At 57.2% G+C, this 24,542-nt stretch overlaps 3 protein-coding genes and 1 long non-coding RNA gene across 6 annotated transcripts; 2 read left to right on the top strand and 2 right to left on the bottom strand.

The window, feature by feature from the left end:
- Nucleotides 1-1,832: 1,832 nt before the first annotated feature.
- LOC111737788 lies at nucleotides 1,833-3,079 on the bottom strand. The gene is made up of 2 exons (XR_002779566.1): nucleotides 3,000-3,079; nucleotides 1,833-2,469 (listed from the first exon to the last, which is right to left on the bottom strand). It is a non-coding gene; the product is annotated as an uncharacterized LOC111737788 (long non-coding RNA).
- PEX16 (peroxisomal biogenesis factor 16) lies at nucleotides 2,461-9,603 on the top strand. 3 transcript variants are annotated; one of them, XM_011356877.2, is made up of 11 exons: nucleotides 2,962-3,736; nucleotides 3,939-3,974; nucleotides 4,796-4,872; nucleotides 5,440-5,573; nucleotides 5,709-5,809; nucleotides 6,542-6,622; nucleotides 6,715-6,867; nucleotides 6,969-7,041; nucleotides 7,174-7,293; nucleotides 8,736-8,800; nucleotides 9,420-9,603. In XM_011356877.2, exons 1-11 carry the CDS (start codon nucleotides 3,625-3,627, stop codon nucleotides 9,476-9,478), a joined length of 1,011 nt encoding a protein of 336 aa, XP_011355179.1. In that variant the 5' UTR covers nucleotides 2,962-3,624; the 3' UTR covers nucleotides 9,479-9,603. The 3 variants fall into 3 exon arrangements, with proteins under 3 accessions (XP_023384490.1, XP_011355179.1, XP_023384489.1); XM_023528722.1 differs by lacking the exons at nucleotides 2,962-3,736; nucleotides 5,440-5,573 and adding an exon at nucleotides 2,461-2,913; XM_023528721.1 differs by lacking the exon at nucleotides 5,440-5,573 and having other exon boundaries at nucleotides 3,515-3,732.
- Nucleotides 9,604-9,730: 127 nt separating this feature from the next.
- CUNH11orf94 (chromosome unknown C11orf94 homolog) lies at nucleotides 9,731-13,168 on the top strand. The gene is made up of 3 exons (XM_011356876.2): nucleotides 9,731-12,521; nucleotides 12,734-12,807; nucleotides 13,010-13,168. The coding sequence occupies exons 1-3, from the start codon at nucleotides 12,418-12,420 to the stop codon at nucleotides 13,129-13,131; spliced, it is 300 nt and encodes a 99-aa protein (XP_011355178.1). The 5' UTR covers nucleotides 9,731-12,417; the 3' UTR covers nucleotides 13,132-13,168.
- A 69-nt stretch (nucleotides 13,169-13,237) lies between these two features.
- MAPK8IP1 (mitogen-activated protein kinase 8 interacting protein 1) lies at nucleotides 13,238-19,414 on the bottom strand. The gene is made up of 10 exons (XM_023528720.1): nucleotides 19,084-19,414; nucleotides 17,487-17,568; nucleotides 16,397-17,209; nucleotides 16,139-16,214; nucleotides 15,393-15,565; nucleotides 15,067-15,176; nucleotides 14,841-14,957; nucleotides 14,671-14,741; nucleotides 14,444-14,542; nucleotides 13,238-14,071 (listed from the first exon to the last, which is right to left on the bottom strand). Exons 1-10 carry the CDS (start codon nucleotides 19,315-19,317, stop codon nucleotides 13,999-14,001), a joined length of 1,848 nt encoding a protein of 615 aa, XP_023384488.1. The 5' UTR covers nucleotides 19,318-19,414; the 3' UTR covers nucleotides 13,238-13,998.
- Between the last annotated feature and the right edge of the window lie 5,128 nt (nucleotides 19,415-24,542).

Here is a 24,542-nt window from a genome sequence, read left to right as displayed (position 1 = left end):
TAGACCTCCGCGATTTTGCCAGACGCCGGCCTGGCTCTCTTCCTTTCCATGCCCCCCCGCCCCCGAACCCCACAGCAGGCACCAGCATGGCCTCGGCCCTGGAGGGGTTGGTGGGCGCTCTGGACCGTGAACAACAGCCACGGTTGATTGAGCGCGTACACTCGGTGCCAGGCCCTGTGCCGGATTCCACCAAGCCTCATCTCAGTTAACCCTCACATCGGTCCTGTGACACAGGCATTTTCTTACCCCAGAGGGTCCAAGTAACCTGTTAGAACACCCTTGGGCTTATTCCCCAGGCTCTACCCTGCAGACAGTTTCCTGCTGCTCCTGAGTTTCCTGTCCTAGGACTTACCCTTGATGTTCCTTCTGCCTGGATTCTTCAGATTCTCACAAGGCTGGCTTCTACTTCTGCATCCCTAGGCTTATTCCTAGTACTTTTCTAAAAATTTGACCTTGTCTGTTTATAATCTGTCTCCCCCACCCCTTAGAAGGTGGCCAGTCATGGTACTGGGTCAATCAGGGCCTGGCACATACCCGGCGCTAAGTATGTGCTGAAAGTGGATGGGACTCATGGGGCTTTGCCATGACCTGGAAAGGGGCTCAGACTGTGTCCTTTAGCTTAAAAAGTGAAGGCCTGAGAGGCCCAACCCCCAGAAAAGCTGTGGCAAAGCAGCCCGGCATGAGACCTCCAAGTCTCTTCCACTGAGATGCCTTTCTCTGGGAGATGGAGGTCTGCAAGGAAGGTTGGCTTGAGGCTTTGGAGGCCAGGGGCAGTGGTTGCCATGGAGACTTAAGGCAGCTCCTTGTGTATCCGGGAATTGAGATCAGAGAATGCAGGGACCACCCAAGCATCTGGAGCTTTAAGCCCCCAGCCGCTCTGCCCCTCATCTCTGCCTGGAGCTGGGGCGGAGGGTGGGTGACTCCCTCTGCAAGGTCCTCAACAGATAGTGTCTGTGGAGGTTGAATGTGAAGGAGCAGGTAGCAAACAGTTAGGGCCTGACCAGGGAGTTTGTGGAGGAAGCTGGGTCAGCATTCGGGTCTGCAGAGTGACTGTGGTCACTTGCAATGCTGACCCTACCTCTCACTCAACCTTACCACTCAGGGGAAATTGAGTTGCTGAGATGCCTCCAAGGCCTCTTCTAAGTTGAGGAGGGGAAAGAGAGACATGTATGAGCATTTGAGTGGGTGCTAGTCTTCTAAGCTTGAGACAGGGTTTGGCCCAGCTCTGCCCAGGACTTTGCTGTGTGACCTTAACCAGTCAGGACCTTTTCTGGGCCTCAGTGTCTTCATCTGTACTTGTTGGACTGGTCTAGCTCTAGCTCTCTTCCCCTGCGGCTCACGGCAGACTTAGGAGGAGAGTTAGGAGGAGAGATCTGGATCAACCTGCCCAGAGGCCCTTTCAGTCCAGCCAGGTGACCAAATCTAGGCAGGGGCCCAGCAGGGAGGAGCTGCCCTGGGCGTCTCCTGCACACATGGCCACTGTTGGTCTCTGGGACCTAATCAGGCCCAGGATCTAGGTCTTCTGCACACATGGCCACTCTTTGTCTCTGGGACCTAATCAGGCCCAGGATCTAGAGAGGCAATTCGGCTGGGCCCATGATCCTTTCCCAGTCCTGAAGGGAGGCAAGAGAAGCAGGCTCCAGCCCAAGCACCCCTCATATTCTGTCGGGGGAGGCTGCTCCTCAATCCTCCATGCCCCTCTCCTCCTCAGAAGCACAGGACCACCAGCCCTGGAAATGCCAAAGAAACCTCACACTCTCCCTCCTCATTCTCTCTACATTCAGAGAGAGAGGAGCTGGAAGACTATCTACTGGTGAGGTTTGGGAAACAAATTAAGATGGTGGGGTGCAAGGAGGAAGAGAGAAAGAGCCCCATACTGAATGCCCTAAACCCTGGTCTTAATCCCAGTTACTAACTTGACTCATGACCACATGGCCTCAACATGTCACTGTTCTTGCTTGGCTGTGGGCAGTAGGAGAAAGAGCACCATCACAGAGACCTGCATTGTGGTCCTTTTGGCCAATGCCATGGTGTGTGACCCAGGACAAGTTCTTTCCCCTCCTTGGGATTTATTCCCCATCTGTGAAAAGGAATTCACAGCAACCTAGCAAGGTTGCTAAAAAGAGTTGAGTGAGCCTCACATGCAGAAGATGGTGAGAAATGATGCTGGTGATGCCCAAGCTCACCTCCTGAGTTCTCCAAGGCCTTTGCCTCTCCAGAGGTGCCTGGACACATCTCCCTGGGTCTTCATTCCTTGGCCTGAGTAGGGAGGGCAGCTATGATTCCCCACAAGATACAGAAAAAAATCAAGCTGGGGAGGAGGCTAGGAGGAGTGAATGCAAGGAGAGGCTGTGTCTTCCTGGTGAAGTGTTGTACTTAAAACCCCTAGATTCTGTGGTCAGACTAGACCCGGATTTTAGAATCTTGACTGGTTCTTAAGCGGATCTTTTCTTCATCTGGAGATAATATCTGGTGGAGAGGATTATGTAAAATAATGTATTACTATTCTCAGGGTACCACCAATCTGCCAACAAAGGTTCGATGGGCGAGGCCCGCCCCTTTCCTCACAGCCAATCAGCGGCTACCTCCCCGAGCTTCTGTTCCTTCCACCTCTGACCACTCTTCTCCCGCTGCCGACCGGTCCAGCTAGGCTGCCCCTTTTAGGATGGGATTCCCAGGAATCACCCCATCCCTTGGGGGAGCAGCTGAGGACCGAGAGGTCACAAAGCATGGCATCAGAGGGCCGAAAAGCGCTTTGAGATTGATCCCGCGTCCCAAGACCAAGTCTGCCCTCAAACCATTTTACAGATGGGGATACCGGAGGCCCAGAGAAGGGAAACTCCCGACCAAGGTCGCTCCGAGCTGAGAGCAGAAGCCCAGGCCAGGGTTTTCTCCACGGAGGTGGGAGTGCAGGTGCGCGCTCTTGGGTGGCAGAGTCCTTGCGGGAACTGGGGCCGAAGTCGGAGCACTAACAGTGCTGGCCGGGGGATTGAACCTACGTGGGATGCTGGACTCCTCACTGCCTTAGTTTCCCCAGCACTACCTCCGGGGGGAGACGAGGCACCTGGCCACACTTGTGCCTGCCGAGACACAGTTCGACTCTCCTTAGACTCTCTCGACACCTCCCCAAGTCTGATGGAGGCTCCTTTCCGCGCGCTATCTCCCAGCCCTTTAAAATCCGGTCCCGTTCGAGCCTCTCGGTGTTCCATTGGAAAGACTCTAGGCTCCCGGTCCCTTCTCTAGAAAGAACAGCTCAGACTGCCGCGGTAGCATTCCTGCAGCTGTAACTGCGCAGACGCAAGGGCAGCCAACCCGGAAGGCGGAAAAGCCAGTCCCGATAGCGTTGAACGGGTCGGGGGCGGAGAGTGTGTTAACCAATGACTTGAAGGAGTAGGGAGGCGGGATTAGGCCCACAGTTGCTAAACGCTACCCTAGTGGGAGGCGATTTAAGAAATGAGGTGATGAGGGGCTCCATGGTCCTTCACGTCACCGTACTTCTGGCCTGCGGAAGTTAAGCAATCGAGAGGCGGGCCTAGGACCGGAAGCAGGAAGGAGGCCGCAGGAAGCAGGGCGCCGCAACCACTCCTACTGTCGGTCAGTGTGTCTGTCGGTCCCTCGAGCAGGATGGAGAAGCTGCGGCTCCTGGGCCTCCGCTACCAGGAGTACGTGACTCGTCACCCGGCCGCCACGGCCCAGCTGGAGACGGCAGTGCGGGGCCTCAGTTACCTGCTGGCAGGTGCCACCCCGACCTTTGACCCATCCCTTCGGGGCTCTGACCTCTGACCCCACTGGCCCCCTTTTCTGCGGAGTCAGGGTGATCGCTGTGCTTGAGAAGTACCTTCCAATTCCCGTAGGGCATAGGGAGGGGAAATCCAGGGATCCAAAGCCTCAGGGTGAGGCAGTGCTCACCGACGCTTCCTTCTGTGCCTTCTCCTCAGGTCGTTTCGCCGATTCGCACGAGCTGTCAGAGCTGGGTGAGCCGGGCTGAGGGGTGGTTGGGGGATGGGAAGGCCCAGGAGGGCGTCCCAGAGGGGTGACCACCCCAGCTTATAGTCCTAGGCTTCCCGTTAGACCATCATCCTGTGCTGTGACTGAATGGGACAAAGGTCCAGCATCCTCTGTCCTGGGCCCTCTATGTCCCCATAGTTGAGAAGCAAATCTGGGGACCTTGGCTGGTCAGGCAGCTGGGTCAAGTGCCTTCCCTGCCTATGCTCAGTTACTCCTCCCCACAGTCATATAAAGTGGGTACGGTCCTCAGTGTCCAGTTAAGGGAACAGAAGTTCAGTGAAGTTAGGGAACAGCCACTGATGATCCTAGAAAAAGGATTCAAATCCAGATCTCCCAGATTCCAGGACCCCACTGCCTCTGTAGTGTTTGCCCAGTGAGTACTGGAGGTGACGGTCCCGAAAGAATGAGTGGGGTTTGAAAGGTGGAGATGGAGTAGGCTTTCAGAAACAGGCTGCAGAGAGAGCAGAGGCCAGGAGGTGAGACCACACATCTGTGGCTATTTGGAGCACAATGGACAGTTCTGGACCGCTGGATGACCAGTGCTATTAAGCAGGGCAGTAGCTGGTTTGTCACTGAGATCAAATCATTCTTTCTTGTTCCAACCACCCATGTGAGATCACGTTGGGGAGCATAGAGCTCTGAGGATATGAGCTAAGAGGCAGAGTGGTTTCCACATAGTCTATGGGTGGCTGAGCCCAGCAGGTGATAGGTGACCCATGCAGCTCTGAGAAGGTAAAGGGGTGGAGGCTGCAGAGCCAGCCTCTCAAGGCCACACTCTACCCCTCAGTGTACTCTGCCTCTAACCTGCTTGTGCTGCTCAATGATGGAATTCTACGGAAGGAGCTTCGGAAAAAGTTGCCTGTGGTGAGAACTCTGCCCGGATCTGAAGGCGGGAAGCATAGGGACTTGGGAACAAAATAGTAATAACCAGCCTGTGTGTGTAGCACATGTTGTGGTCTCATAGAGTATGAAACATGCCTACGTCCATCTGAGCCTCAAGTCATCTCATTAGGTGAGATGTCAAGGTGTCAGTGTCCCCATCTGATGAAGAGACTGAGACATGGAGTAGCCTGTCCCAGGTGGAGATCTAACAGGTTACTTGGAAAGGGGAAAATTCACATATTCTGTCAAAAGAGTCTCCTAGGGCAGGGGTCCCTAACCCCTGGGCCACGGACCAGTACCGGTCAGTGGCCTGTTAGGAACCAGGCCACACAGCAGGAGGTGAGTGGCGGGTGAGGGAAGTTTCATCTGTATTTGCAGCCGCTCCCCAGCGCTAGCATCATCAACCTCAGCCCCACCTCAGATCATCAGGCATTAGATTCTTATAGGTGCACTGGTCCCCGTTGCCAGAAACATTGGAGACTGCTGCCCTAGGGGGAGGGTCTGTGATAAGGGAGTGTCCCCTGACCTCTTGGCCTGGGGTTCTTGCAGTCGCTGTCCCAGCAGAAGCTGTTGACATGGCTGAGCGTGCTGGAGTGCGTGGAGGTGTTCATGGAGATGGGGGCTGCCAAGGTGTGGGGCGAAGTGGGCCGTTGGCTTGTCATCGCCCTCATCCAGCTGGCCAAGTATGTCAGAACTGTGGTGGGCAGGCCCTGGGTGGGGTACCTGAGGCCAGCTGTACAGATGGGATTCAGCAGAGCACCCCTGTCCCCTTGCCCGCTAGTCACTCTCCCACCAGCCCTGCCTTACTCCCAATCCAGGGCGGTACTGCGAATGTTCCTGCTCATCTGGTTCAAGGCTGGCCTCCAGACCTCACCCCCCATCATTCCGCTGGACAGGGAGACCCAGGCGCAGTCCCCAGGTAAGCTGCTTCCCCACTCTGGAGTGGAATGGAGCATGGGACATTTGTGGATTTAGAGCTGATCTAACGAATGTTGCCATTCAAAAAGAAAAACATTAGGTTGGGGCAGAATTGAAACTTGAACTCAGGAGCTCTGGCGTCAGATCCTCATCCTTTTTTGTGGACAGCACGAAGAAGGGACAGAGCATCAGCAGGAAACAGGGGTCCTGCCAATCTCGTCTCTGGGTCTGGTTCTATATCAAGAATCCCAGGCTCATGAGGCAGGATACCTAGCAGATCTGTCCCTTCAGGGCTTTGGGACCATCACCTGTTAGCCTCTGAGCCTCACTCTCCTGGCCTTGAGTGGGGACAGTTCTTTGCTTCTCCTCATGGTCATGTTGAAAGCCAAAGACTGAGGAGCTACAGCTCCTCTGTTACTGTGGTCCCTGTAGATGTGGTTGGACCCTCCTTGCCTTGTTCCAGTCCCTTGGAAGCCTGGGTTCTTGGTTGGCTCATGTGCAACAGGTGATGCTGACCTCTCCCCAGGCCAGGAAGGACTGCAGAATGCTGCCCGCTGTGGACAGGTTCCAGGTTGAGCCACAGCCCCTACACAGTGTCCTTGACTCAGCTGCTGCCTTAGTATAAGCTCATTGCATTCTCCTCTTGGCCCAAGAGTGTTCACTGCACACATACTCTTAACAGGTTTTGCTGAAAACATGTCCCTCTGACAGTATGGCCTTCTATCCCTGCTAGATGGTTACCACAGCTCTGGCAGCCAGGAGCAGTCATATGTAGGGAAGCGGTCTAACCGAGTGGTGCGAACCCTCCAGAACAGTAAGTATAGGACGTAGCTGGACGGGGCGCCTCTGTGCTAGGTCAGCGTGGGCCTGAGGGCCTGGCTTTCATCTGCTGTCCTTGTGTTCTAGCCCCATCCCTGCACTCAAGGCACTGGGGAGCCCCCCAGCAGCAGGAGAGATGGCAGCAGCAGCACCAGGAGGAGCTGAGCGTCTCCCCCACCCCACTGGGACTGCAAGAGACCATTGCAGAGTCCTTGTATATTGCCCGGCCCCTCCTGCACTGTATCCTTAGTGTAGGGCTGCTGGCACTGTGGGGTAGGGACAGATGGGAGTGGGCAGGGCAGGCCCTGTGCTAGAGACATCCTTGACAACTTGGCCGTCAGTGCTCAGCCTGGGCCTATGGGGTCAGCGGTCGTGGACACCCTGGCTTCTGTCTGGTGTGGTCGACGTGACCAGGTGAGCCTGGACAAACCTTGGGGCTCCACTCCCCCTGCTGGGCTTCGTGCCGCAGGCCTGGCCTCACCTGAGCAGGCAGAGGCCCCTGCTCCTCCCGTTGCTGGCCCTGATTGTGTTCCCTCTTCACCCCAGTCTGAGCCTCCTGAGTGACAGGAAGGGCCTGACTCGGAGGGAGCGGCTGGAGCTGCGGCGCCGGACCATCCTGTTGCTCTACTACCTGCTGCGCTCCCCGTTCTATGACCGCTTCTCTGAGTAAGGACCCAGCCTCAGCGAAGGCGACGGGAGGGAAGTGGGACACCAGTGCCCAGCCCCTGATCACACCTCCCCCTCCTCCCTCCTCCCATCCTCTGGGTTCAGTGAGCACTTGCTATGTGCTTCCCTGGGATGTAGTCACTCCCTCATTTACCAGATGCTAGCCCAGACCTGCCCTCCAAGCTCTCGGGGCCATCAGCCAATGTGTGTAGGAGCTTAAGCAGTTGTTGGCAGGAGATGCACCAAGGGCGGGGCCTCAGGGATGGTGGTGGGTGCAGGCTTTCCACACCTTCCAGCTCATTTGCATGTCTCCCTATCAAATAGTTTGGATTATCCCCACTCCTCACAGGAAGCACTTGAGGTTCAAAGAGGTTGGGCAGCTTAAAGCCACCCAGCTAGCCAGTGGCAGAGCCAGACCCCACATCCATGTTCTCTCCTGGCCCAGTCCCCGCCTTGCCCAGTCCCCACTCTTACCTGTGAGGGTCAAGAGCTCCCATCCTCAGCCAGACACAGAGAGGCCTGCTGGGGGTATTTGGAGGTGGCTCAGGGCCAGGGTGACAGCCTGAGGTCAGACTGAGATTTGAGAAAGGGTCCATATATAGCACCTGGGGCCATGAGACAGACTGGAGGCTCCCAGGACCCTTCTGTCTAGGTTTTAACAAGTACACTGCTTAAAGACTGGAATATGAATTGGAATTGTACTTTATACTATGGCCATACGACTTCTGTTTTTTTTTCTGAGATACTAGCAAGCAACCTTGCATCAGTGAAAATTATTTGGCAATTTCCTGCTTTCAGATAAGTTTGAAAGCTCATAAGGTACTAAAGCCAAACTCTATCCCATATTCTAGAGAGAACATTCCAGAGGCTTACATGGATCACATGACCTCCCCTAACAAACCACTTACATTTTACAGAGGAAATATTATAGCTCAAGTATCTCATTGAACTGAGGAACTTTGAGACGGTAATTACAGAGGCGGCTTCCCGGGCTGCAAGTCTCCAATTTGGCTCACTGTCTTGCTGACCTGACTAGCCTGGTGCCCTCAGAGCAGCGGCCCAGACTGAGAAGGATCTAGAAACCTGTCAGAGAAAGTCTTTGTTTCCCCAGAGGACAGGAACAGGGTTGGAGGCGCCCTGGGGTACAGTCTGGGAGGCCGTCAGTCTCTCTATCCCTTTCTTGCCGTCAGAGACAGTTTACTCTCTGCAGCCAGGCTGCCTTCCAGCTGTGAGCATCCCTGGCCTGTGGCTGGGGGAGGGCAGGACCAGCGCCACACCCAGAGGTCTTGTCCTTTGTCCTGGAGTCTGTCCTTGTTCTATAGTTTCTGTCTTCTGGGATGCACTGCCTGTGGTCAGAGGTCAGTGAAGGCTTGTTAGCACCCTGATTTGCTGGAACCCAGACTCCCTACTCAGCTTGCTCCCTGTTTATCTCCTCCTTGCAGGGCCAGAATCCTCTTCCTCCTCCGGCTGCTGGCAGACCGTGTTCCAGGCATTGGCCTGGTCACAAGTAAGCCTGGGGTGGGGTGTGATTATTATGGAGTGCCGTGGACTTCATGTGTGGCCCTGTCTTCAACAGTTTTCTCTTTGTCTCCTTGTAATTTGATTCTTGGCACAGTTGGGAGAGGGAGCCTAGGAGTCAGGTTGGATGGATGACAGCTCCTGGACATGGGCCAGGCGGGCCTGTAGAGCCTCAGGGGTGGCTGGAAGGAGGGTGCCCTGTGGTGGGATGAGTATTTGACCTCATCAGGCCATTAGCCATTTTCCTGACTCAGCGTCCTGAGGCGATACGACACCAGGGTTTCTGAGTGAAGAGTCTGGTGGGGATGAAGCCTGCTGGGCTGTTTAGAGATCCCACATCAGCAAAGAGCCACTGGGCTGGGCTGTCAGCATATACAGCTGGACAAGACGTGTGGCCTCTCAGCCTGAGAATCCTTGTCAGTAAATGGAGACAAGATTGCTGCCAATGCTGCCTCTCTAGGGGTGACGAGGTGGGAGAGTCAGGAGCTCGTGGCTGTGCAGATGTGAGCAGCTGAATCTGAGCAGCGGTTGGTTGAGAAGGTCCCGGGGTAGAGCAGAACCAGGAGTCTGGCCCTCAGCCCTGAACTTGTTCTTCTCTCTCACTGCAGGGCCACTCATGGATTACTTGCCCGCCTGGCAGAAAATTTATTTCTACAGTTGGGGCTGACAAGACATCCCAAGAGTGGGGGGCGGGGCGGAGTGGCATGCTCTGCTGCTGTGGGCAAGAGTACCTCAGCCCTCAGTCCCTTGGGCCCCTCTACCCTAATAAAACTGACTCTGGCAATGTCCAAACCTGTGGCCTCTCTGTGCCAACTGCCCAGAGTACCCGGTACTCCCACCCTGGCCAGGCTCCACATACAGCCCTGGTCGCCACCAGAGCCCCTCTCATACTCTCTCGACTTTGACTGTACCCTCTGGTGATGGAGCCACTGCAGCTGCATATCACTGGGCGGAGATGTCTCAGGTCCCACTGGGACCTGGGCTCCCGCAGACCCGGGCTGGAGCCACAGAAAGCTGGAATTTAACCTCGAGCATGCGGAGCTGCTTGTCAGAGAAGCTGTGGGAGTAAACTGCCTCTTACCAGTCCTTGTTGATGACAACAAGGCTGAACCTGGGCAGTGAGTGCATAACGGCCTCCCCTGTGGCTTCTGGCCAGAGCTTTTGTCTGCCTCTTCGCCCTGCAGGGCCCTGTTGCCTGTCTGGGAGGGAGCCTGGTGAATGGTGGGCCCAGCTCAGTGCAGAGTGGCAGCTATTTCAATGCAAAAAGCTTTTCTCTTTTAGGAAAAGAATGTCAGGCACCAGCTAGCACTGGGGGTGATGCTGGATTGGGGGCTGGAGGAGGGAATGGAAGGTAAACAGGAGCCTGAGAAGCTCTGGGAGAAAGCCGGGCGCAGGTTCTGCTTAGTCTTTCCCTTTCTTAACCCCTGCCCCTGCCCACTTTGCCCTGTGAACAGACCACACTCTCCTGCTGGAGTTTCTAGCCGGAGGGGTGGCCCCTTAGGTTCTGAGGGGGCTGGGGTCTGCACTGGTTCTGTTGTGCGTCACCTCCCAGACTCTCGGGTGGAGGGCCACCCCAGCCAGAGTGGCCAGCCTTTCCCTGACTGCTTTCCCCAGGTGCCTCCGAGAATCCCCCGACACCGGCCCTGGCCGGGGAATGAAGGTATTGAGCTTTGGTAGTCGCCGCTCGAGGCCCACATCCCGCTGAGTCTAACAGGTATTGCTGGGCCCTTGCTCTTTAGCCTTGTGCTGTGTAATCAGCAATGAGTAAGGCACAGTTCTTGCCCTCACTGATCGGTGGAGACAGGTGTGTAATTGCATGCAATGCACCGCATCGCTGCAGTAGTTAGAAGTGTGTGCGAAAAGTAGTCTAGACTTGGAGTGGGCGAATGGGGTGTCTGCCTGCCCAGGCTGATGACTGGGGAGGTGCACTGGTCAGGGAAGCCTCCATTCAAGCCGGCTTTTAAACTGGAAAATCTCCATCAGTTTTTCAATGGGCAGACTTTGAGAGGAAGCCCTGTGTCACAGTGGCATGAAGCCAATGCTAGGGCAGAAAGGAGTAGAGGGTGGTGAGCAGGGGGTGAGGCTGCAGGGGGAGATCAGGGCCAAAGCTAACAGGCTATCACATACCAGCTGAGAAACTGGGAGGCAGCAGGGAAGAGCCTGTTTCAAACCTCGTCGCAGCTACCCGGTGCAGGGTGGACTAGTGGGCAGAGATGGAGGAGAGGGGCACTGACATAGAGGGCAGAGACCTAGAACAGCAGATGGGCTGAATTAAGGCCACAGCAGGGGGTTAGAGAGGTTTTAGCCAGCCTTGGGACTGGTTGTGCATAGAGAGGAAGAGGTGGCACCTCGGAGGCAAGCGGGGGGAAGGACGAGGGGTGTGGAGTTAGGCACTGAGTGTCCTGAACTCACAGGACAGAAAGGGAGGTGTTCAGTGAGAAGTCAGTGTGTAGGCTCCAAGCACAGGGAGCAGATAGAGTGAAGGAAACCTGAGCTGGTCAGCCTTGGGGGGCTACTCAGGACCAGGAGCCAGGGTTGGAAACAAGGGGCTTCCCTTTCTAACCTGGGGGCATCTCAGCAGTTAGAGGAAGGGGTTGGACCTGCCAGTAGATGTGTTTTAGAAGCATCCAGGTTTCCAAAGGTTTTGATCCCACAGGTCTGGGTGGGGCCTGGGGCTTGGTTTTAAAGCCTTGGGCTCTGGGCTTCTGCAGTGAGCCAGGTCCCCATTGCATTAAGGGAGGGCTGGGCAGGAACCAAAGGCCACACAGCTTTGCCTCAGGCCTATGGAGAGACTGTCTCCAGCACACTGTCACATTGTATTTATTCATTCGACAAATATGTACTGAGCATCCACCAGTGTCAGGTACTGGGGTCCCGTAGTCCCTGCCCTCTGAAAGCTGACACTCTAGAGAAGCAGGTCCCAGGATTTGCCACCTAACTTGAGTCCAGCCTCGGGTGGTGGCAGGGCCTCTGGAGGCCCTGGGCCAAGCTGTTCTAAGCTGTGGGGAGCTAAGTGAGAAGTCCCTCCAAGTGCCGTCTGAGCTGGCCAGGACTAAGTGACCACTCGGGGCTCTTTAGCCGACAGGACCTTCCTGGGACTATGAGATGTCAGAGACACCAGGTAGTGGTAGTAGCAGGAGATATGGAGGGGGCTGAGTGGGAATGGGCGGGGCTCTGGGTGGTGAAGATTCAGTGGCCATGACCTCTGCTGAGGGTCTTGTGTGTGCCAGACCTTGGGCATATTATGTACCTCACCTCACAGATGAGGAAACAGGCCCACAGGAATTAAGTGACATGTCCACATAGCAAGAGGTAAGGTGGGATTTGAACTGAAATCTAACTCCATAGGTCTGTGCCCTTGAACCTTGGGCAATGACACTAGAACAAGATGTGGCTTAGCACCTGCTGGCCTACAGTGTCAGTGAAATCAAACAAATAAAAACCAAACCTCAGCGTGGAGGTTTCTGGCCTGGTCCAGAGCTGGTGCTGACTCTGAGCCCTGGAACCAGTGCCCTTTGTGAGGCGGCCCTGGGAGCTGGCAGTGGGTTCCATCCTTTTGCTGGGGGAGGGGCAGGTGGAAGCCAGGAGCCAGGACCTGAGTAGGAGATGGTTCTCACCATGCTGGGGGCTCTGTACCCCAGGGCTGGGCTGAGCCTCTTCCTCCTCTACCTCGTCTTGGCAGCTGCACTCCTCCGCCCCCAGCCACTGAGGTAACTCCCGGGAGCACAGAGTCAAGGTTCAGCAGGGCCCAGGGCCTGGAAGGTGGGACTCTGCCGTGTGGCCGCCCTCCCTCCCCTGCCAGGAGAGGCTGGCACCATTACCCTGGTGTGTATGGGGGCTCGTGCAGCCCCCTACCCTGAGCCATTTCTTACTTCAAAGTGGTCTTTGGAGCTAGGGCTGAGCACCCCAACGCTTCCCACAGGCCTCAGCGATCTGTTCCCGAGGAATTTTCAGCTCCCCTGGAACTCTCACAGCCACTGTCCGGCCTCGTGGATGGTAGTATCTCTCATCTCTCCTCCTCCCCCTTCCCTGCACTACCCTCGCCCCTCCCTGAGCGGAGAGACATGCCCTAGGGAAGGTACCTGGGTCCTCCAGCCTCGGGGTCTTCTCAATTCCAAACAGTATCTGTTCAGGGGTGACTTTAGTGGATTCAAAACCAGACTCTCCCTCCCACGCATACTCTCTTCTCTCTCTTTAGACTATGGGGTCCGACCTAAGCACCCATGGCCACGAGGGCCTCGACCCCTCCTCTCCCGGGCCCAGCAGCGCAAACGTGACGGGCCGGACATGGCTGAGTATTACTACGATGCACACCTGTGACGGGATCCCCTTATAAAGCTATTCTGTGCAGCAAAGCCTTGGGCTTTCCTGGGATGGAGATGAGCTGGGCATGGGAGGGGTCAAAGTAGACACATCCACTTCAATCCAGACAGGAAATGGCACTTTAATAGTTGTGGCCAGGGTGACAGGACCGAGATGGGGCTACAGCCAAAGCAGCCAAGAGGCCCTGCTGGCCCAGGCCGGTCTAGAAGGCTTCTTTTCCTGCCCGGGCGGGGCCCTGCTGTAGCTCTCTCCTTCCCTGTGAGGCCCCACACCTAACAGGGGCCAGCATGCCCATGAGGTTGGCGGGGGAGCCATCCAGAGGCCACATAAGTGACAGAGCTGGGAACAGGGACTGCACCTCCACCTGCTGCCGTTTCCTTACTAGAAAGTCCTCAGGAGGCGGCTGGGCTCAGCTTGACCTCGGGGCCTTTGGTTGGGGTTGGGAGTTGGGGGCAGGGTGGGCACTCGCAGGTGGCATGGGCTTCATCAAGGCAGAAGCCAATGGCGAGGGAGCCAGAGGCCCTGGCAGGGGAAGCGAGCCCCAGGATGGGATAGAACCCTCTGCTCTTGGGGTGGGCATCCTTCCTGGCCAGAGGCCCAATGCCCACCAGCCCCACTCCCTCCCAATCCCCGGGCAGCCCGCTCTGTCCTCCATAGATGAATCTAACCCCTTATATTACAATAAACTGCATTTACCTCTCCCCGTAACCCCCACCCTCCCCCACCCTCGGCCAATGGCCCTCACTTCTCCATCCTCTGGTGGTGGCGGGTGCCCCTCCTCAAGCAGTGCCACTTCCTGTCAGCAGCCAGGTGTCCTGGCACTGGCCTGAGAGCCTGGGGGATGCAGAGGGCGAGGCAGCGCTGCTACTCCAGGTAGATATCTTCTGTGGGGCAGGTGTACTCCACAAACTGCTTGTAGAACTGCTGAAATGCTCTCCTAGGAGGTAGGCAGACACACACGCTGACTAGGGAGGAACAGGAACTCAACCCAAGTTTTCCAGCTAGAGCCTCGGTGTCCCTGGGTGGGACTCCCATTCCTCCAGCTGGAGCTGCTCAGCTTTGTTCTCTACAAATTCTGCTTCCTGAATGAGAATGCAATTGAAGAAAGGGTCCAGCAGCTAAAAAGTTTGGAAGCTGCTCCTCAAGACCACCAAGGCCTCTCTCCAGGCCACCACACTATGACCTGGAGGCGGTGTGCAGACATGGGGAAGGACTGAGGGATGACGGTGAGCACAAGGAATGTGCTCGAGGGCCAGGGAGCGGGGCTAGCTGGCAGGCCTAGCACTTGACAGGAAACACACATACGTACCCCACGGATTCTGCCAGGACTTTGGTGGATTCTTCAGACACAAAGACATGGCAGGCAAACCGGTGGTCGGCGGGGTGCTTGGTGATAAACCCAAAGTACCTGTGGGAGGACAGCAGTCTGGGTAGGATGGGGCTCAGACCGCTCCAGGCTCACTCTCACCCTACGCCCTGCCATAATGGCTCCAGGCCCCCAGACCACACCTTGACCTCTGGTCCCATCCCACTTACTTGTTGTTCTTTGGGTGGTAACCGCAGAAAGAGATGTTTTTTAACTGGAAAAAGTGGCTACATTTATTTCCCTACAGGAGGGAAGAGGAAAAGAGGGTGGTTACCAGTCTGCAAGGCGCACAGGTGGGAAATCTGGTGGGAGAGCCGAAGGCAGGGGCCAGAGTGGTCACCTTGGCCTCCTGGGAATCATCAGCCTTGACACCTATCTTCACGCCTCTCACGCTGATCTCTAGGACGCAGCTGGAGGGTGGGTTAAAGTGCACGGTGAGCCGGCGGGTGGTGGCAATCTGTGGGTGAGGAACAGGAACATTAGGTTCTGGGTGTCCCTCTCCCCAGGGGAGGGCGTTAACTGGGCTAGGGGTGGGCACCCACCCCAGGGAAATAGGGAGTAGTTACCTTTTGCATAGCGGCACAGAGGACGTCATTGCCCTTGTGGTAGGGAACCTGGACTGAGCCCAGGAACTTTACCCGGAACTGGTCCACCCAGTCGCTGTTTTTGGTCAGGGCTGGAAAGCAAGAATGAAGTGAGGAGTTGGCAGAGTCAGTACAGGGTGTTAAAATCCACGGATGTCCCAACTTGGCTGGGCCTCACTTTGTGAAATGGACCCAAAGTCACCTCTGCTTAGCCCACTCCCTGGGTGGTTGAGATTTGGAGCACAGGTTCACCTGGCAGTAAATCGGGGAAGGGTAGGTGGCAACAGGCAGGGGAAAAGGAACACTACCTGCCAAATGTTCAGGTTCCTTAGTGACCTCGATGGCGTAGTAGGCAGGAAAGATGCCCCGGACCCCCGTGCGCATGTTGTAGGCCTCGTACCAGTAGTCCTCAGCCTGCAGCTCCACCAGCAGAGGATCGTCCACTTCTAGCTCAAGTTCGTCTTCATGTCGAGGCACAAACCTGTCCCCAAAGAGGGCACGTGAGGACTTTACCATCAAGGCATCTCCAGCCAGGCCATCCATCTACTCTGGGGTCTGGGAGCTGCACTGGCATCATTATTAGTTCAATAAACATTTGCAAAGCTTCCAGTGAGCCTGTTCAGTGCTAGCTCAGGGGGAGACCAAGGTCAATCAGACATGCATCTGCCATGGATAAACTCACAGGCCAAGGGAGGAAGTGACCAGAGCCACCGGTAACACTGTGAGAAGTCATGGGAAGCAAGCACTTCCACATGGAGGAGGGTGAGGGCTGCGGTTTTGTGTGGGGTCAGGCATCATTTTTGCTGGGCACCCTCCTGGGCTCCACACCCTGGTCAGATCAGATGCCCAGTCCTGAGCTCCAGGAGCACAGCAAAGGCCACACTGCACCGAAACCACCCACTCCATCACCACACTCTGAGTTCCCAGAGGGTGGACACTGTCCCTGGGGCCGACTGGAAGAATGAATGCCAGTGGTGGGCCATGGGGTAATGGCAGAGGCAGGGAGGGGGTGGCCCCAACTCTTGCCTGGCCAGCCCAGCTCAGGTGCTCCTACCTGAATATGGCCCGGTGGGTCTGCTCCTGCTCCTCCCCGTTGATGACACAGGAGAAAAGCCCAAAGGATTCTGCACCTGTAGGTGAGGGGGACGGGCTGGAGGAAGACAGTCCCAGCTCTGGTCGAGGTTTGAGGGGCAGGTAGAGAGCTCCCAGGCCTTACTCCTTAAACCAGAAGGGCCTGAGGCCACCTCCTGGGAGTACCCTCATTTTGACTCTCCCCACCAAGGCCTCCCTCAGCTCCCCACTGCACACTCACTGGAGGATCGAGAGCGGCCACTCATGAAGACGTTCAGGAACTTCTTGGAGAAGTGGACGTCGGGTTCGTCGGGTGTGGAATCCTCGGAGAGGCAGGCGGAGGGCCGTGGCCGGGGGGCCTCCTCATATTCCTCCCCGATGGCCGACTCGTAGGGTGAGGAGGCCGAGGCGCAGTTGTCATAGACAGTGGCTGAGTCACTCTCGTCGCTGTAGTCTCCGAAGCATGGCCGCAGGCTCACAAGCTCCAGCTGCGCATGCTCATCCACCACCAGCGTGTACTTGACAGAGTCGTAGGACAGTGCGCTGGTGTCCGAGCTCAGTGAGGCCCGTGGAGGGGGCGGTGGCTCCCCCAGGCTCCCCCGCCACCCTCCACCTGGTGGCTCAACTTGCTCTGGGGACGACAAGCAGTCGAATCCCTCATCCTCCTCACTGATGGAGGGGTGTGGTCGCCCTACAGTTGAGGAGTAGGCAGCAGGGTCTGGATCAGAGCTGACTGACATCCGGCTCTCAGCTGGTGGCAAGAAGGCGGAGGTGGGCTCTGCAGGGTCTGGGGGCCTCTGCACTGGTGTCAGGTAGATCTCCTCAGTGGCCTCTAGACGCACATCTGCTTGGTAGTGGATACGGTCTCGATGCGAATGGCCCCGGCCACCAGGTGGGGCAGCAGGAGGGCCACTGGGAGGCGCCATCTGGGTGGCAGCACTGCGGCGGCAAGGACTATCGGTGGAGGTGCCTCGGTCCTTGGTGGAGGCGGGGCTGCTCTGGGGTGGCAGCTCATCACTCAGGCAGATGTGTTCATGTGGAGGTGTTTGCTCCCCTGGAGAGCAAGCCGGTCAGTGCTGAAGGCAGGTGCCCTCACCCTTGACTCCCAAGCTACCTGCTCCCTCCACTCAGCACGGCCACTTAGCAATAGGCCAGCCCTGGAGCCAGCCTTCTCATTTGTGTCACACCTGACCCCAGATGGGTCTATTCAAGGGTGCACGATAGATAGTTTATCTCTACCTGCCAGCTGGAGACTGATGGGTTTGCTCTCTGCAGTGCAGACTGGGTCAGGGCAGGTGGGAGTCCAGGTAAAGGAAAGGGTCCTGACTTACCTGTCTTCAGGGGTGAGGATGATCGAGACACTCGATCCTGCCAACTGTGCTTCTTGCCCAGAGAATTATTATTCAGCGTGTCCTGTACAGAGAACAAAAGGCCCTGTGACAGAAGCGATCAACAGTGCCCGGCACAGGGAGGCCCTGGCCCTGCCCCCATCAGGCCATCCCTAGGCTATTTGCTGCACCCCCACCCTGACCACTTGTCCAGGGTCTCACCGCCAACCCCCTCTGGAGCAGGCAGGAAGAGTGGCAACTCCCAGCCCTCCAAGCCATGCCTATTGGCTTTAGCTGGGCCTCCTCCTGGCTTAGAGAAGCTGGCCAACCCTCAGGGAGATATTCTTATCAGCCTCCCCAAAGGTGGTGATGGCCACTGTGTATAATGGTGAGAGAGGGAGGAGGTGGAGGGAAAAGCAGAAGCCACCTGGGGACAGCCAGACCCCCAGTCTCAAACACTGAGGGTTTACATGAAAATGCTCACTTCCATCCCAAGTCCCCTGGAACTAAGGAAGCTACAGCCTAGGGAAGGGGCAGGGACATTCTAATAGAGCCTGAAAAAAGCACGAGGAAGGGTCTTCCCAGCAGCTGGCCTGGGGACTGGGATGAATCATCCAAATGACAAATCCATAACATGGTTCCCTCACCCCCCAGGAGCACATGACTGAGGGATGACAGATGTAAGCAACCCTTCTTCCTGGATCCCCTGGACTGCCCATGCCACAGCCTCAGCCCCTCAGAAACCTTTCCACAACGCCCACATAAAGTCTCCCTACACACAACTTAGGGAACACCCTCACAGGTCTTCACATTCATGAGTTTGGCAGCCAAAAATCCACCCCAGAGGATCCTGGGAAGGGGACCAATCCTTTCCCTGCAGCACCCTCCATCAACATCCCCTCCTCCCTGAGCTCCTCCTCTGTACCCCTCTTGACTGGGCTTGGAAGACAAAGGGCCACAGCCACTCTCTCTGACCCTATTGGCATCCAGCCACCCATCCCAGGGGCCCTAGGCCCCCAACTTAGCCAAGCAGCTCCTCCTCCCATTTCTCTTGTCTGCCTTCTGGGAATGCTCAGCTGCCCACATTTCAAACTGGCGGATGCCCCTGAGCTCCCCAACTCTTTAAAATCTCCCATGATCTCCCACCACGCGGACCACTTCAGATGCTCTTTTCTCCACATCCTGCTTCTGCCCCACCTTCACAAGGAACCCCATACCCTGAAGAGGAAAGCCTGCCATAGCCTGAAGTCCAAGCTCCAAACCCTTGCAACCCCTCAAAGGCCTGTTCTCTCTGTCTCCCACTTTTCTCCTTCCCGGATCCTTCCACTGTCCCTCTCCCTCCCCACCTCAAGAGCCCCCGTCTCTTACGACAGATCCTGCCTGCTTCCGAGAATACTTCCCTGGGGACCTCCCCCTTGGGAAGCCTTAGAAGGTCTCACCAGGCCAGAGACTTCTCCCCGAGCCGGACCCGCAAGTCCTCCCGCAACCCCTTCCTCGCGTCCCCACCCTGCGGGCCGGGCCTGGGCGTCCCTTACACCTCCCGGGATCGGGACCCAGGGTGCCGCCCCCTTAGCCCTGCCCCACACCGCTCCCGCCTCACCTGAGACCGCGGCACCTGTGGGAAGAGGTTGAGCGTGGTGGGCCTCTTAGGCCGGTATGTGTCCCCGCCGCCTTGGTCCTGTCCCTGGCTGCGGGGTGCCGGCTCCTGGCGAGGCTCGGCCTCGGGCGGTCCTGCTCCCGGCCGCAGCGCCGCGCGCTCCTCTTCGTCGTCCTCCTCGTCGTCCTCGGCGCCGGGAGTGTCCCCCGCCGCGTCGATCAGGTCCATTTGCAGCATCTCGGCCTGCAGCCGGCTCCCCGCGCCGCCGCCGCCCCCAGACAGCAGCCCTGCGCGCGGGGGCTGCGCGGCGCGGACGGAGGGGCGTCAGGGGGCGGAACCGGGGCGGGGCCGATGCCGCCGCGCCCCGCCCCCTTCCCGGGCGAGTCCATTCCGCGGCCGCGAAGGGGTGACGAGGAAGAGGGGCAGAGGCCTGGCGAAAGGGGGCCGCGCCCTCTTGCCCCCCCGCGAGGATGCGCGAGGCCGCCTACTCCTCACTCCAGCTGGCGCTTTTGACAGTCCGCACCTTTTCCCTCTCCACCATCCTCTCCTTCCGGACTCTTTGCACCCTCCCGTTCCCTTGGCAACGGCCAGTGACCTCACCGGGGTTGTAAGCCGAGCCCAGAGTGAGGTCACCGCTGTTGCCATGGGGACGCAGGGTCGCCAAGGAGTTCGGGCCCCACAAGGGACTGAAGTGGTGGTGTTATTTGAAGGGAACAGAGAGAAAAACTGGGAGAACAGTCTCAACCAGGCGAGGGATTGCGGGAGGACCGCAGTGCGGACTGGAGCACCCGAGCGCAGCGGGAAGAGGGATGCTGAGGTCGAGGGGCAAGTGGTGGTTACTTGGGCAGGCAGTGGAATCCCCGATCTACAGGCCGGGCCCTCCAACCTGAGATTTCCCATCAGGCTGGCCTAACCTTGATAGTTCAGAACCCCGTTCTAGATCCACTTCTGCAACTCACTCCCTGGCACCTTGGACAGATCCCCACCCTCCCGTTCTCTCACCAGTTAACTGCCTCCCAGCTTCCTAGAGGCGAGGACTCACTGGCAAGAGTGTGTGTAAACCTCCCAGAGATTGTCTAAGGCCCCACAGAGTACACTGCTAGCTAGTACTGCCTCAGGGCCCTAGCTGGTTGCAGGACTACCCTCTCTAAGGCTCTGCTTGTTGTGGGGGAGGGCAAGATAGGGTGTATGACCTTAGAGAAGCTATGTCTGGGCCCTGGGGCCATTCTTCAAGTCCAGAATAAGTGGCCTCTGCTTCCACGCCTTCTTGGCCTGGCCAGAGGGTGGAGGGTTGGGATACAAGGTATTGGAAGGTTATCTTCCAACTTTGGTTTTCTCTTGCGTGGCAGAGTTTACAGAATCTCTGGGGGCAACAGGATGTCAATACAGAGTCAGAAACCTCACTCCCAACTCACATTGCAACTCTCCTTTGCTAACCACTCTCCTAACATCCTGTCCACTTTGGCCACCCTCCTGGGGGCTGAGAGAGGCTCTGGGTTCCACAACTTAGCCCTGTGCTTTGCCTTCCATTTCCTGACTAGCACCCTGTTCTTCTTGTTCTTCAAAGACATAGGGGATGTCTTTTCTGACCCAGGCTCACCAGATGCTGAGGAACCCCTGGCAGGATTCAGAACTTTAGGGACAGGAGAGAGCCATCTGTCCTATGACAAAGCTACAAGGTCAAAAGCAGCAGCAATGCTGGGTTAAACCTCCAAAGAGGCCTTTAAGACTGCGGGCCAGAGAGGGTCTGCGAGGTCATGTGGCGTGGTTTGGTGCAATGGCAGCTGAGGGAGTGCCTTGGCTCTTTTTTTCCTGCCCCAAAGCACTGCAGATTTCATCAGACTCCACCCTGCTCTGGCTCAGGCCCTCTGCCAAGGCCACGACCGAAAGGATTTAGGGTTGTCCTGAGCCTTCCCTTAACTCAGGCTCTAACTACAACCTTCCTGGAGCTCAAGACCTCCTTCCCTTGCCCTTCCTTCCGTTATGGGCATTTGAAGGAGCTGCCTCCTGCCTTAACTCCTGGCAAAAAAGAAAAAAAAAATTCTGATTGAGTACCCAAGATGTGCCAAGCATTGTACTGGATATTTCCAGCATGTTATTTCATTTAATGAGGGTGTGGTTCATACCCTGAAAGCCCCTTTGTAGGTTTAGGGATGCCCTCAATTCTGTCCCTACACATCCTGCCACCCCACTCAGGGGCTACTGGGAGCCCACCCTTACCCGTAAAGACAGGGTGTCTTTGCACTGCAGGCTGATGCCACACTCATCGGTGATCTCTGAGAGGTCTTCATCCTCAAACTCCTCCAGGCTGATGTCATGGGTGAGCCTGGTGGGGACAGAAAGCCAAAGTTACAACACTGGAGGACTGCTCAGCCCACTGAGCAGTACATCTCCCAAGGGGCAGCCCCTCAAAGGCAGACCACAACCCCCAGAGGATGGGACTTGGGGTGTACCTGTGCCAATGCAAGGGATAAATAACAGGAAGGGAAAGAGTTTGGGGCCCATGCCAAAAGGCAGCCCTCTTGGAGTGGCAGTGGAAGGAGAGGGTCCAGGTTACTCCTGCTCCTCCCGGCTGGAGTTGTCCATCCTGTTACCAAACATGAGGCAGTGCCTGGAAGGCCCAGCTGGTCAGAGCCTCCAGTCTGCCAGAGAAATGCCTCCCAGGATCAAGTCAGGTGCTAAGGCCAGTTCACCCACGGAGAATACAGAGAGTTGAGGAGAGACTCTGTGGGATGCCTGGAGTCGGGGGGTTCTCTGTGCAATCACTGCAACAAAACCCAAAGCACTGGCAGAGGCACTTCTCCAGCCCCAGAGGAGTGCTCCGCACCCCCAGCCTGGAAGACCCACACTGTTTGAGCTGTGGAGCAATGAAGGGAAATCTGGTGTCAGTGTGGGTAGTTTCAGCCTGTTCCAGGAGAGACTACGCCCCTGTTCTGTGTTCTGGGTCTCATCTCTTCAACCACAAAACCGCCTTGCCCAGCATTCAGACCCTGAACAAGAGGGTGCACTTCTGGTCAAGGAAGACCCTGGGTTGGGGGCTGGAGGTGCCGTGAGCTCAGGAGGCAGACCAGAGCACTTCAACACCAGAACACTAACAGGCTTTCCTAGAACCTCCCTATCCAACAGGCCAACCCCGCACCCCACCCCACTGCCCTGCCTGCTGGCCCCACTGCACCTGCTCACCCCCAGCCCTGGGCTCCACCTGGTTTGGTGTGCATGGGACATTTGGGAGAATTCTGTTGGGGAAGTTGGGGAGAATTCTGAGCCTTTTCCCAAATAAGACCAAGAGATTGAGGCTTAGAGCAAGAGAGACCCACAGTCCAAGGTCACCCAGGAGAGGTGGTGGCCCAGCCCCCAAGGGAGCCAGGAGGTTCACACTCTCTGCCTCTTGCTTCAGTCAGACCAAACAGAGCTCAATGAAGCTGACCCCCAAACTTCCCCCCTCCCCACCGGCCCCCCACACCCCTACCAGCGCTCCCACTGATCCTCCAACCAGCTGTCATTGTCTGGGCTCGAATCCATCTTCAGCACCAGCTGCATGGAGAGCCCGGCCCAGCCAGGGGGCTGCGGGAACCCAGGGCCGCCCTTTCATGCCCAGAAGGGTAAGGGGGCCAGGGCTCAGGGCAGGGCTGGGGCCTCGGGCCTCTACAGCCGGGGCCTGCCTTTTTGCATCCTGCCGGCTGCAGAAGCCTGAGGAGCTCATTAAAAATAGATGGGCCGGGAGAGGAAGCAGCGGCTGCCGACCCGGGCCCAGCCCCAGCTCTTCCCAGCCCAGCCTTCAGCTGCAGGCAGCTTCCTCCCCCGGCCCGTTGCGCTGCAACCGCTGTCGCTGCCGCCTCCCCCACGGGATCAGGTTACTGCAATCAATGCCACCGGCTCCACCTGCCCTTCCAATGCCCCTGTCGGGGGCCGCGGTGGCCCCCGTCCCTGGCCCAGGCTTACAAGCGGATGGCAGAAACCTGGGCTGTTTTCCCCCCAAAAGCCACCCCCTGATCTGCTTTAAAGGGCCAGCACCACACTCAAGGTGCCTGATGGCCAGATTGGGGTGGGGGGGCTTCCAAAATTCTCCATGAATGAATGGCTCATCCATACTGCTACACGCTCAGGCCCCATAGCTCAGCAGGGAGGCTTCTGTGGGCCCAGGCGGGGCGGGTCTGGGCTGTGTCTACTGCCCTCTCGATGCAGGACAGAACCCTGACCACGCCCAGGGCTCCATCCTTCAGCACTCAGGAAGTGTCTAAGGGCACAGGAGGCTCCATATCCAGGATAAGTACAGACTGTGTGGACTCCTCTTAGCAGGGCTGGAAGGGCGGCCTGGGAAGTAATGAGCTTCCTGTCTTTGTGGAGTGACATAAGCAGAAGCTGAAAGGCCCATGGAGGGAATGGCGGACGAGGGGCCTGGAGAGACAAAGTGCTCTTTAAGGCTTCTTCTGGCCTTGAGGATGGTAGGTTCCCAGGGCTGGGGGAAGGTGTGGTATGGAAGTGGGGGTAGGCAGGGGAGGGCAGCCCAGCCCAGAAGCCAGAGCAGTCCTGCTTAGTCTGGTTAGCACAGGGTGACAACTCTGGCCCCAGGATGACAACTGAGTGGCCAGCGCTAAGTAAATGGTTAATACATACTGCCTGCCTGGACAGTCACAGAGAAGGCACCTCTGGGACTCAGCCAGCATTAGGGAGTCGCAGGACCACTGGGTATCTGACCCAGAGGTCCCCTCAGATGCTTCCTGCTCTGCCAGTGACCCCTGTGCACATCCGCATCTCCTCTTCCTCACTGCCTGGCCCTAGTCCAGCTCCTGCCACTGCAGCCCCAGACCTCCCCACTGGCCTGACTGCCTCAGTCTCCCCATGCCTGCACCACTCCACCCACCTACCACTATCAGGCAAAGCTGCCCGAAATACCACCCTTCTGTCTTCCATTCAGGGTTCCCTGCTGGAGGCCGACTCCTTGGCCAGGCTCTTCATGTGATCACCTGTGCCTCCTGCACCTGCCTCCCCAGGCTCTCAACCTGCACTTGCTGGAAGAAGGCTCAGTTAAGCCCACTCCTCCAGGAACCCCTCATGGCCCTCCACGCCAGTGCCTTACAGTCCTTCTGGCCACACTCACTGACCCCTGTCATCCTCTCCCTTGTGGTTGGTGTCGCCATCTGTGTGGATGCAAAGTAGTGTGGTGGAGTAGACAGAACCAGGACTCCATCAGACACCCCAAGCCTGCTTCAAAGGTGGACGGAGCGCATCTTCTACCCTGTGTCCAGCAGGTGATGAATACATCTAGATGTATGTCAACTGACGTCCTTAGTCTCCACCCACTCCTGTGAGGACAGGCCTGCAGGGTCTGGCTTGGATCTGGGCTGGGAGCTTCCCAGCTCATCTCCACATCCTCAGCATCACCCAAGATTCCCACTTCTGGGGACCGCTGGTCTGTGGGCAGGTGGGGACAGCTGTATCATCCTTTACAGATGAGAGAG

The sequence above is a fragment of the Pteropus vampyrus genome, unplaced genomic scaffold (genome assembly GCF_000151845.1).
Source record: "Pteropus vampyrus isolate Shadow unplaced genomic scaffold, Pvam_2.0 Scaffold31, whole genome shotgun sequence".
Classification (NCBI taxonomy): domain Eukaryota; kingdom Metazoa; phylum Chordata; class Mammalia; order Chiroptera; family Pteropodidae; genus Pteropus; species Pteropus vampyrus.
This window is presented reverse-complemented; position numbering and strand designations above follow the sequence as displayed.